The following is a 12,563-nucleotide window of genomic DNA, read 5'->3' as shown; positions in this document are numbered from 1 at the left end:
CCTGCCACCGCATGCCCAAGGCGGCGGCCGGGCAGCAAGCAGAGGGCCCAGGGATTGCGGGCACTGGCGGGTGGTCTCCAGCAGGGACCCTGGGAATCTCTCCCCAGCCACCTGGGGCCCCTGTGCTCGGCTCAGCCTGCTCTTGCTCGGTGAGCCCTCAGGGCCCCCCTGAAGGCACCCACCTGAGCACCAGCCTCAGAGTCCACCTATCAGAGAATAAACTGACAGACGTTTAGTTCCCATGTTACAGAAACAGAAACAGGCTCCAAGGAGCCCTGAGGACTGTCACATGGTGGGGCCAAAATTCCAAGCTCGGTCTCCGGGACTCCACAGCCCGTGCCATCCTCCAGGGCCTACATTTCCAGGGCACCCACAGGCCCCCCACCCCAGGGGCTGGGCAGAGGGACGGGGGCCCCAGATTCAGGCAGCAGACAGGCAGGGCCAGCGAAGGCTGTCTGGGCTCAGCTCTTGGGCCCGGCCCTGGACACAGAAGGCACGAGGCCGTGGAGGGTCAGTGAGGGACTCTGGGCGCGCGGAGGCTGCTCGCCCTGCGGGGCTCCTTCGTGCCTCCCTCCCCGCCTTTACCCCTGCTCTGCCCTCTGCCCTCCCGCCACCCTGGTCAGGGCTCCGATGTCACTCTAAGGCTTTGGGGAGGCCCTCCCTCAACCCCAGGCATCAGCAACCCTGACGCCGTCCCCCTCACTCTACCCTATACAATCTGTAGCCCACCCCCCCCCCGCACAACTCCGTGAGCTGATGCACAAGCGTGTGGTCGTGGAACCATCCCCACGACTGACACACACAGCAGAGCTCCCCCACGAGCCTGCAGTCCATGCCCCTGCCTGATGGCTCCTGGAACTGCCGACTATTTTCTGGTCCTGTCAGTCTGCCTTTTCTAGAAGTTCTGAAAACTGGAATCAGTCTTTTGTTTTCAATTGTATTACAATAAACAATTTATCAACGTAACCATTTTTAAGTGTACAGTTCAGGGGCATTGAGCACATTCCCGCTGCTGTGCAGCCACCCTGCCATCCGCCTCCAGAACTCTTCATCCTCCCCAGCTGAACCCCCATTCCCATGAAAGAATCACTCCCAGTCCGACCTCCTCTGGGCCGCCGGGCAAACACTCTCCACAGCGTCTCCACCGATCTGGCTGCTCCTTCGTCCCTCACGTAAGTGCAATCACACTGTTCGGTATCTATCTTCCTGTGCCTGCCTTATTCACTTAGCACAAGGTGCTCGAGGTTCATCCAAGTCACAGAACATGTCAGAACTTTTTAAGAAGGAATAACATACGTGGTACAAATGCACCACATTTTGTTCAGCCACTGTCAGATGTTGCTGGGGGAGTAAGCCAGCCACTGTCAGATGTCTGTCAATGGACATCTTTATGCTACTGCAAATAATGCGGTAGGAACACGGCATACAAATACCTCTGAGTCCTTGAGTTCAATTATTTTGGGTGTTACACAGAACCAGAACTGCTGGATCATATAGTAATTCTAGTTTTCATTTTCTGAGGAACCTCCATACAGTCTCCATAATGACTGCCACTTAGATTCCCGCCAACAGCGCACAAGGGTTCGAACTTCTCCACACACTCGCAGTGGGTAGTCTTTTGTGCCTGGCTTCTTTCACTTATCATGGTTTGGTTTGGTTTTGGCCTTTTAAGATTTTATTATTAAGTAATCTCAATGCCCAGCACGGGGCTCGAACCTACAATGCCCAAGATCAAGAGTCGCACGCTCTACTGACTGAGCCAGCCGGGCGCCCCTCACTTAACATGTTTTTCAGAAGAATCCATGTTGTTGCCTCACTGGCAGTTCATTCACTTTCACTGAGGAGCCATACTCCATTGTGTTGCTGCACCACAACGTGTTTAGTGATTCATCCGTTGATGAGCATTTGGGGTGGCTCCAATTTGGGGCTACCACAAATAGAGCTGTCATAAATACGTGCATACAGGTCTTCACGCGGACACACATTTCATTTATCTTGGGTAATTACGTAGGAGTGGGACTGCTGAGTTAGATGGTAAGTATATGTTTGACGTTGTAAGAAACCTCCCAATGATTTCCAAAGCGCTGTGCCACCCTGCCTCCCTCCCCAACCTCCACCTGTGAGTGCTCTAGGTGCTCCACACTCTTACCCGCCCTGGGTGTCGTCCGTCATTGTAGTTTCTGCCACTCTAGCGGCTGTGTAATACATCTTGTCGTGGCTTTAAGTTACATCTCCCCAGTGATAATGATGGTGAGCATCTTTTCCCGTGCATCCTGCAAACTTGTATCAGCTCCTCTGTAAAATCTCTCTCAAACCTTTTGCTCATTCTTTAATTGATTTCATCTTCTCTGTGGCTGTGAGAACGGGACTCTCGGGGCCCCCACAAGGCCCACTTCTGGGGGCACCATTCCTGGAGTACGGTGTGAGCAGTCGAAGGTTCAGGCCTCAGCCAGGGCCTCGCACACACAGCAGGACCAGATACGTGTCGGCGGTAGCAGGAAGACGCTGCTTTTATCTCTGGTGACCCAGGTCTCCCCCAGCTGCCAGGCCTCAGCAGCAGACCCAGACCTTTCCCTACAGCCTGGTCCAGGCCCAGGTTCTGGAACCAGGCAAGGTCCCAACTGAGGGCCCAGAAGGAGCCTCTCTAAGGGCTCACGGGCCCAATGTGTGCTGGGCTGCTGGTGCCAACACTGAGTGACCACGGAGCTCCCTGTCACCACACCTGACCTTCTGCTTCTTTGTTTGCAAAGCAGAGATGATATGGCCACTCCACAGGGCTTTTGCGCAGAATAAATAACAGATGTGAAGCACCTGACTGAGCAGGTCTGCAGACACAACGGTTATTAGTACCAGATCCTAACTTACTCCCCCAGCAACTGCATGCTTTCAAAGAGGGTCAGACCTCTATTTCATGTTTTATTGTGTATTATTACAAAATCCCTCTCATTATGCATTTAATTCTCAAAGACACTACTGAAACATTCAAGATGGTCAGGGGAAGAAGGTGAGGCTTGAGAGACGGAAGGAAAAGACAGATGGTGGAAGAGAGGAAAGGAACCTGCCACGCACCAGATGTGTTCCTAAGCCTCCTCTCCTGGCCCTTTACAACAGGAGCCCTATTTATATACAAGGGAACAGGGACGCGTGACTCGCCAAGGCCCCACAGCCCTGAGACAGCGGGACCAGGACTGCCACCGGCTTCTTCCATTCTAGGGCCCCCACTCCCTGCATTACCTGAGCCTGGTTCCCCGCCTGTGGCCCAGGGGCAGGGATGTTGGGGCAGGGCTCACTCCTGCTCAGGACAGATTCCCGGAGCCCCCAGAAGCTCCCAACCACAGGGTTCCCATCCCCACACCGCACCCACCCCCCGTGTGGACGTCCAATGTTTCTAGACTCATTTGTTGGAAGAGACTTTCCTTTCTGCATTGAATTACCTCGGACCTTTTGTTGAAAATTATGTGTGGGTCCAACTCTGAGCTTTCTGGTCTATTCCACTGATTCCCTACTTCACACCATACACAACCTAATTTGAGATAGTCAGTAGACCCAAACCTAAAAGCAAGAAGTATAAAGCTTTAAAAATAAATATATAAACACACCTAGGAGAATACTGTCGTGACCTTAAAGTAGGAGAACATTTCTTAGAAGAGGATACAAAAAACACTACCTATAAAAGCAAAAATAATGGTAAATCAGACTTTACGAAAATTATAAACTTCTGAACAAAAGATAAAATTAAGAAAACTAATAAGCGAGCACAGACTGGGAGAAAATACAACACATATATACGACAAAAGACTCATATTTAGACTATATATAGAACTCCTACAAGCCAACAATTAAAAAGACAAGCAACCCAATGTTTAAAATAGGCAAAAAATTTAAATCCACATTTCTCCAAAGATGATATACAAATGGCTGATAAAGTCCAAGAAAAGGTACTCAGGATCGCTGATCATCAAAGAAATGCAAATTAAATGAGATGCTCCTGCATTCCCTCTAGACTAAATCAAAGGAAAAACAGTGACAAGGCCAGATGTGGGAGTGCATGTGCAGCAAGTGGAATTTTCCTACGCGGATGATAGAGGTGCAAAACAGTACAACTATTCCAGGAGGCTATCTGGAAGTTTCTTAAAAAGTTGGGGTGCCTGCGTAGCTCAGTCACTTGAGCGTCTGGCTTTTGATTTCAGCTCAGGTCATGATTTCAGCATGGTGAGATGGAGCCCCTCCTCAGGCTGAGAGGGAAGCCTGCTTAAGATTCTTTCTCCCTCTCCCTCTGGCTCTCCCCAATCCCCTCCCAGGCTTGTGCAAAAGTGCACGTGCTCTCTCACGCTTAAAAAAAAAAAAGTTAAATATACCTCTGTCCTACAACCCAGCCATTCCACTACCCAAACGCAATGCAAATATGGGTCTACAAAAAACCTTGTACAAGAATGGTCATGGCAGCTTTCTTCACAATAACCAAAAACTTGAAATAAGCTCAGATGTTTATCATATAAACACCCATACAATGGAATGCTATTAGAAAATAAAAGAAACACAACCCTGGATCTCAGAACCTCTATGCTGAGTGAAAGAAACCAGACACCAAAGAATTCTATGATGTTCTACAAAAAGCAGTATCTATGGTGACATTACTCAGACCAGTGGTTGCTTGGGGTGAGAGGCAGGAATTGGGTGGGAAGCGGCAAGAGAGAACTTTCCGGAGTGAGGATAAAGTTCTACACTGCCGGGGTGTGGTAATACGGGTGGTAAAACTGTACATTCACAGTCTGTGTATTTCACTCTATCATTACACCTCAAAGAAATTGTCTTCACGCAGCTGCTAGCTGCAGAGGCAAACTGGCAGGCCCAAAGTTTTCATAAGAAAGTCCCAACAGCTTTCTGCTGTTCGAAAGACCATCCCCACAGACATCTAGCATCCCACCCCTGCCTCCGGCCCTAGCGCTCACCCAGGTCACACAAAACACAGCTGTGGGTGGCTCACACCTGGGCCTCAGTACCACAGACCCCTCTGCTCGCTCTGCAAGTTCCAGTTCAGGCACCTCCTCCTTCAGGAAGCCCTCCTTGAATCCCCTGGCCCGAATTCCCGGGGCTCACTTCCATCAGAGCACCGGGCACTTTCTCCTAAGGGAATGGGTTTTCCACTGCTAGGATAGTGCCAGAGCCTTAGGAGGAAACAGTGTCTCAGATCTGACCTTCCATTCCCAGCTCTTAGCACAAAGTTTGGCACAAACATCTGGGTAAACCCCGGAATCAGCTTGGCTGTGGGAAAAAAAAAAAAAAGGAAAAGAAAAGGTCCTGAGGGGCAGAGAAGTGGTGGTGGCCCCTTTAGAAAAGATCTGGTGGCAGAAAGGCAAAGAGTATTTGACACAGAGAAGGAAGCCAGTAAGGGCCCCACAAGGAGCCGTGGCACTGTTTTACAAGGCCCTCCAGGACTCCAGGATGTCCAAGACCCCCAGTTCCAGAATGCTGCTCCCAAAGCCTCCTGGTCCTCGTTTCTAGGTGCTAAGGCTGAGCGGGTCCCTGCAGCCCCCAAGGGCCCCAGCAAAGCCAGGGGCTGCTCTGAAGCCAGGTCCCCCACCCTGCCCATCCTGCGTCAGCCCAGACCCAGGTTGGGGGCACAAAGGCGCCAGCTTCCAGACTTCAACACTTTGCAGCTCCATTTGTTACATGATTTAAAATAACAAAGAAAAGTCTGTTACCAGATTTAAAATCCTTTTTATATTAATATGCCAAGCATAATCTTTTTATAATCAAACTCAATTATCTATATATTTTCTGTTTGACAAAAAAGAAAGGCAACTTCAAATCTGTAATAAATGTTTAATATGCCTATTTGCTTCACTCCCGGATTCCTTTTTTTTCCTTTAAAAAATTAATCAAAGTCTACCACACCTTTCCAACCACAAGTGTTTTCAAGTTGCAAGTCGATGACAATGCACTAGGCTTTACGATGGAGAGATCAGGTCTGGGTCGGGAAGGGATAAACACCAGTGCCACCAGGCCCCGAGCAGGGAACAGGATTAGGTTTCCTTTTTTTTTTTTTTTTTTTTTTAAGATTTTTTTTATTTATTTATTTGAGAGAGTGAGAATGAGAGAGAGAGCATATGAGAGGGAGGAGGGTCAGAGGGAGAAGCAGACTCCCCGCCGAGCGGGAAGCCCGATGCGGGACTCGATCCCGGGACTCCAGGATCATGACCTGAGCCGAAGGCAGTCGCTCAACCAACTGAGCCACCCAGGCGCCCCTAGGTTTCCTTTTGCAGGCGGAGGGAAGGCACAGGGGTTCCAAGAGTTGCATGATTTCCCTCAGGACAGGAATCTGGTGATTGGCAGATCTCTGGACCTAGAGCATGTGTTCTCTCCACCCTCCCAATTGTTCCAACCCTTAAAGTTGACACCTGCCCTTGAGAAATTTCAAAGACAGTGAAATTTTAACAGGATAAACAGCTGAGAACAAAGAGAAAACTTCACTCTAGGCTCAGTTCCTTCTACATAATTAAATCGGCCCAGCTTGATGGGGAGGTTTTCAGAGGCAGCATGCATGAAACTATCTATAAAAGGAAATGCAATTAAGGAGAGTCTTTTCAATATACCTAATTCTAGACTGCCCTTGCCCTAGGCATAAATTTAATTCTACTTAAGGACAACTATCTTTAAGAAGTTGTTATGTAAATTATAAGGCAAGGGGAGAAAAGGAACAGGAACCATTTTCCCAGGTAAATGAGAAAGGCTGAGAAGGCTGAGAATTACCCGGTGGTAACTGATCTCTAATTTACTGTGATGGCCATCTCAGTCAGCGAACCACCTAACACCCGGGCCCTACAGACCCTATGCAACTCCACCCTGCTATCATGTATTACACTGCTTGCCCTAAATCAACCTAACAACCAAGCAAAACAGGCAACTCTTCAGAAATGAGCTGATCACGAGTTGACAATAATACATTTTAAAAACCTGATCTCTCGTTAATTCCAGCTGGAAATTGAAACTACAACAAATGCCCAGGTTTCTTTTCTAAAACTGTTAACTCCCAAAGAGGGAGGCAGTTTGTGTATCAGCAGCAGCGGGATTACTTGGGAGGGGGAAGGCAGCAAATCGGGCAAGTCATCTTAAAGCATGCGGGCGTAGTTCAGGGGTCCTGACCCACAGCTGTGGCTCTGGGTCCGCTCTGCCACGCACTCCACCCACGCCAGGATCGGACACAACGGCGGGATGAGGGCTCCTGACCGCCGCCTGGCATGGAGAGGGGTGCCATGCACGGCTCTGGCCGTAGAGTGAGTGGCATCCCACGGCCAGCACACACAAGCTCTGGGCGTCTTCTTCAGCCTTCGGCCGGGGACACTCACTACAGCCGCTTCAGTACAAATCGCTAGGCTCAGAAGATGAAGCTGAAAGGGGCAGCTGTGGAGGGTAAGCCCCTTGCCACTAGGTCTGCCATTTCTGAAAGTTCACTGGGCTCTGCAAGGAACCCGGACTGGAAGAGGCAGGAGATCTGTTCATTCATTCTTCCATTCCCCAAGTGCATACTGAGCACTTCCCGGGGCCGAGCACTAACAGGGGGGTGGAAGTACAGCCAAGCACGCCGAGTCTGGATTTCATCCCAAACTGGAGGAAGTGGGAAAACTGTATGAAGTTGACCTCTCTGAAGCTTTGTCCCTCATCAGTAAATGACACAAATTAGCACTGCTGGGAGAACTGAGCAGAACAGCCTGAGGCCAGTGCCAGCGTGTGGACGGTGCTGTTAACCACAGGAGGAACCCCAAGCCCAAGGTTAAGGGTCTCGGACCAGGTGTTAAGTGGAAAGTCCAATACCTACGGGGGCGGTCAGCAGAGAGGCTGGTTCGGCGGCGAAACCAGAGACGGCTGCCCGGAGGAGGTGATCTGAGCTTAACTTTAAAGGGTAAGGAACAGAGCGGCAGGTAGAGGGTAAACGACAGGCCATCACAGCAGGTCACAGTCACCAGCAGCAACGTTATTCCCTGGCGTTTATGGCTCCTTCTACAGGACACAAAGCTGTCCTTCAGCAGCTCAGTCGAACCCTGTCCCTACGTGAGTCTAAAGGAGCTACCCATTTCACAGAGGAGGAAACTGAGGCCGGGCAAGAAGGCGGCCCGAACGCGGGACCGCAGATCAGAGTTGGCAGGCCGGGATTCGAACCTCCCGCCGGCCAGGACGCCTGCGCTCCGTCGCAGGCGCGCGGCCGGCCCTACCCGTCGCCCTGGAAACGGCCCCGCGCGCGCGCAGTTTCCCCTCGCTCACTCTGGAGCTTGCATTCTCTTGACTTTTTTTAAATAAAACCCCGAGGCGGCGGGATACCACCAACGACTGAACGTGCCGTCGAAGGACGCCGCTACGTCCGCTCTCCGCCCTGGGCCGCGGATCCCTCCGCCGCCCGGCGGCCCGCGCGCTTCTTCTCGACTCCAAACTCGAAACGGGTTCCCGCGCGCCGCGCCGCACCCCACCCCCACCTCATCCCCACCCCAACCCCCAGCCCGGCTCACCTGCCGCCCGCGTCTCCATGGCAACGCCCCCGCCGCGGAGGAAAAAAAAGCCTCGGGCTCTTCCGGGCTCCACCCGCGCCGACCGCGAAGGCGAGGCGCCCCGCTGATGCTTCGCTTTTTATTTTTATTTTTTTAAGAAAAGAGCCGGCGAGGTTATGGCGAATCTGCGGCATTCAACATGGCGGATGGAGTCTTCGCCCTCCTCTTCACGGGGCGCTGACGCCGGCGTAGCGTACGTCAGCCTCGGGTGACCCTCCCCCAGCGCCGAGCGCGTCTAGGCTGGGCGGTCTAGTGCGCATGCTCCGGTCCGGCGGCTTCGCTTTGTATCCCGTTCCGCGGGTTCCAGTGCTCCGCTTTTTGAGCCACTCCTGGGACGGTGCTAACGAGAGGCCTGGAATCCGGATCGCAGGATTGGGAGTCTTCCCATTTCTGCCGGGAGCCAGCCAATCTACCTGCCTGCGCATCCTTGGACTCACCTGTCGTGGAGCCACTGGGCTGGACGTGCAAGAATTCTGGGTTCGTGTCCCAGTTCTGCCCTTTACTAACTAATTTGGGGCAGCGATTTAACTTTCCTTGGGCTCAGTTTACTAATTTGTCAGTCGGGGTGGTTACAGCCTGCCTCCCTTTCGAGGGTTGCTGTGTTTCCCCGAAGCGGGATGCTCTCCGCCGGGGGCGCCCGGCTCGATCTAGTCCGGGTCGTACAGCCAGAATTCAGCGGCCTGACGCCACCTGGAGAAAGTGAGCGCCTTGCGTCCTGACTGTCCTGCAGAAAGTCTCAGATGCGTGGAGCACGCCTCTAGAACGCTCGCTCCTCTTCCTGAGTCTGGCGCACAGCCGTCTTTCTGCAGGCAGCCTGTCTGCTTGAGAGGTCATGGCCTTGTTTTCAGTTGTTGTTGTGAAGGGGATCCGCTCTGCCACTTCCCTTAGATCTCCGCTCTAGTGACCTCTCCAAGGGGGCCCTCCCGCACCACCGCATCCAAAGTAACCCTCCTGAGTACCTGTTTTCTACACAGTATCTGTTAGCGCCTGGCATGAATTTATCTGCATCTGTCTTGGTCTCCCCTTTGGCCCCAGAAACTAGAAATGAGCCTGACAGTTATGTATTGAATAAATTAATGAGTTTTGTGTTGCTTGTATTTTTAAGGCTATCTTTTGTTTATAACAAATGATGTTTTTCATTTTTGGTAGTAATATAGTTTTCTTTTTAAACACAACTGCTTTACATTTTTAGTCAACTTTCAAGAAAAGGGTACATATGCAGAGACAAGGGGAAAAAATGTAAAAGGGAACCTCAGGTGAGATATCTGGAAAACACTGATTTATTTTTATGGTTCCCCTGAAAAGCTTATCTTTGCCTGTTGCAAGTCTTTTTTTCTGGAACAACCTCCACTCTGTTGCTACTCAATTTGAGATAGTTTTCGGACAGCCCTGACACTCATGCCCGTGTGTTCCCTTGGCTCTGGCTCCTATTTACCTTGCCCCATTCCCTACTCGGTTGCATTTATGTGTTTACACAGCCCCCTGCCCACGAGCTAGACCAGGAGCACAGAGCCCACATAGGTCTTTCTCGTGCTGGTTTCCCAGGTCCTACTGCCCGGTAGTAGTATTAAATGAACCCATTCGTTCCCACGGTCACCTGTGTTTCAGTAGTAAAATGCCCACAGACATTGAGCTTTAGGATGACATATCAGATTTCTCAGGAGCCTTGTGTCTTGCTCCTTAATCCTGTTCTTGGGAGATAAAGAGTCATTATAAGACCCCAAATTTGGGCAGTCCACTAGATATATGTTCAGAGAAATCTCCTTCCCCTCTCGTTTCATTTCATCGGCATGACATCTAGGAGGTTAAGTTGGACAGATATTATTATTGTTCTTTTCTAGATGGGAAAAGGAATGTTCAGAGAGGTTATGTGGCTTTTTGAGATTACACAGCAAGCCAGTGAAGACCCAGGTGTGGAACGGGTCTCTCCACACCCAGTGTTCTTCCCATTTTACCACATCACCATCAGAGACTTGTCCAAACGACCCACCGTGCCTCCCACAGAGCCAAGTCCAAGGTAATCATAGGGTTCCTGCCACACACCCACCACATCCTACATCACAAACAGATGGCTAGGTGGAGCCCATCACAGATTTCATTTGGAAATGAACTGCCCAAAAAGCTGCATTGATGAGCTTTTCCGTTTAGAACTATAAATATTTATAATAATCACTATTTTGCTGTGAATCAATTTCTATCAGGAAATTAGAGTTGGTCTGGTTGCTTACAATATTGGTTTTGTGCTGGGTTGCTTTCTTGCAGCAGCAATAAATGTTAGCTATTGATTAGCAGATAGATTGCTCCTGGATGTTGTAAGCAAAATGAATTTTGGAAATGAAGCAATTTAAAATTTGCCTCAGAATATTAACAAAGTCAAATTAAAAAAAAAAAAAGCAATTGTGGATTATGGGTGATGGTCCTGAGTTAATTATTTGGACAGCTACAATTTTCTCTATTATTCCCATGGCATTTTCTTCCTCCTCTATCCAAAGAAAATTCACTGAACACTTATCGTTACTGAAAACTGGCCTGGCCACAGGCATATGGAAACAACAGAGAGTCCCTTTCTATGGGACCAGATTTGCAAATGGAGGGACAAGTACACCCCTGGCTCATCCATCACTCTGCTGAGGGCTTTGCACATTTTCAATCAGCAAACATCTTTATTCTTTTCATTTGCCAGTAATACCTCAAAATGCCTTCAATTAATGAAGAAATACCGATAGAATTAAATATAAATTGCTCAGAATTATATAATTAATGGCTCCCTACTTCCACAATGGTTCCCAGAGAAGATCAAGCTTCCCAGCTGGCCCTTTGGTGGCAATCAGCCCCTCGAGGCTAGCACATGAAAGCATTTATGTCAATAGGTTTACCAACATGAAATGGCTTCTAGTTATATAATAAATATCCTATGTAATTGAATATATTTGTGTCAATAATTTTATAATTATATCTCATAGCTGCATGACAAATCGGCATTTACACGAAAAGAGAATATATACATGATTTTATAAGACACTTTCTTGAAAGCAGGTTTTGATAAAGGATATACACAGGTGACCTCAAAATAATGGGCCTCAAGGCACACGGCAATGATAAAATCAGAGGTGGGGATAATCACAGGCTGAGTGAAGTGTTAAAAACCTACATAGGCACACCATAGAGAAAAATCCATTTAAAATTGTATAAAAGAAAAGGGGATAGTAATATTAGAACGATATGAGCAGTCTCACTGAACAAAATTAGGACCTCAGGAGCAACGTCTTTTCTGAATTCTGTTTTTTCCGTGGCCATCGAGGGCCATCACATCTGCGTGTACCCTCAGTCCCTAAATATCGATCTCAACAGTATTTTTCATTAGCGGTAACCAGGGCTCCTTCAAAGTAGCTGAGTCCGTGTTTGGGAACCGGGGAAAATTGGAATGGCCTGAAACATCTTGCTGTCACCAGAAAAGCAGAACACTGCAAAAGTGCTGGGCTATTGCTGGAAGGCAGCAGTCAGCTGAGAACAGGGGGTCCCTCCCCCCAGGCTGTGATAGCTTGTACATCACAAAGAATAGCTAGGTCTCTGGTTTTTGATCTCCGGGAACAAGTTGAGTCTACGAAAGGCATGAGACTTTCATGATAAAAAAGGAAAAGTTATTATGTGTAATTACAAAGCATATTGTAATTCAGAGAAAGGGTAAAAACGGAATATTTTAGTAAGTGAGTGAATTAGGTGTATGGGGATCTGTTCCTACTTGAAGTTCCTCTACATCTGCTTATGAAGTGGTCTATCTGTATAAGTTGAGAAGAGTAGGTAAGTTTATTACAAGTAAGTCAACATTTTCCAGAAAGAGTAGAAACCGTACCCAAACCAGGAAGGGCTGGTCCAGACCAGCGGTCTCATAAATAATCAGGTAAAAGAGGGTTCAGAAATGGTGTGGCAAGTTAATGGATTAGCCAAATGTCCTAGGAGGATTGCCAACAGATTCAACGGCTACCTGGCCCTGCCAATTACAATGAAATGCTAATGATG

The 12,563-nt window shown here is 49.1% G+C and overlaps 1 protein-coding gene across 6 annotated transcripts in view; it reads right to left on the bottom strand.

Annotated features, from left to right (window-relative positions):
- Positions 1 to 8,779, bottom strand: part of ZFAT (zinc finger and AT-hook domain containing) — a 199,637-nt gene extending 190,858 nt beyond the window's left edge. For all 6 annotated transcript variants that reach the window (XR_013447667.1, XM_036086345.2, XM_078071973.1 and 3 more), the window contains exon 1: positions 8,505 to 8,779. Coding sequence is in view for 5 of the 6 variants with exons in the window: in XM_036086345.2 (XP_035942238.1) it covers positions 8,505 to 8,523 (19 nt within the window). In the remaining variant the exon portion in view is untranslated. The remainder of the gene's footprint in view (positions 1 to 8,504) is intronic.
- Between the last annotated feature and the right edge of the window lie 3,784 nt (positions 8,780 to 12,563).

Source organism: Halichoerus grypus, chromosome 5 (assembly GCF_964656455.1).
Source record: "Halichoerus grypus chromosome 5, mHalGry1.hap1.1, whole genome shotgun sequence".
NCBI classification, from domain to species: Eukaryota; Metazoa; Chordata; class Mammalia; order Carnivora; family Phocidae; genus Halichoerus; species Halichoerus grypus.
This window is presented reverse-complemented; position numbering and strand designations above follow the sequence as displayed.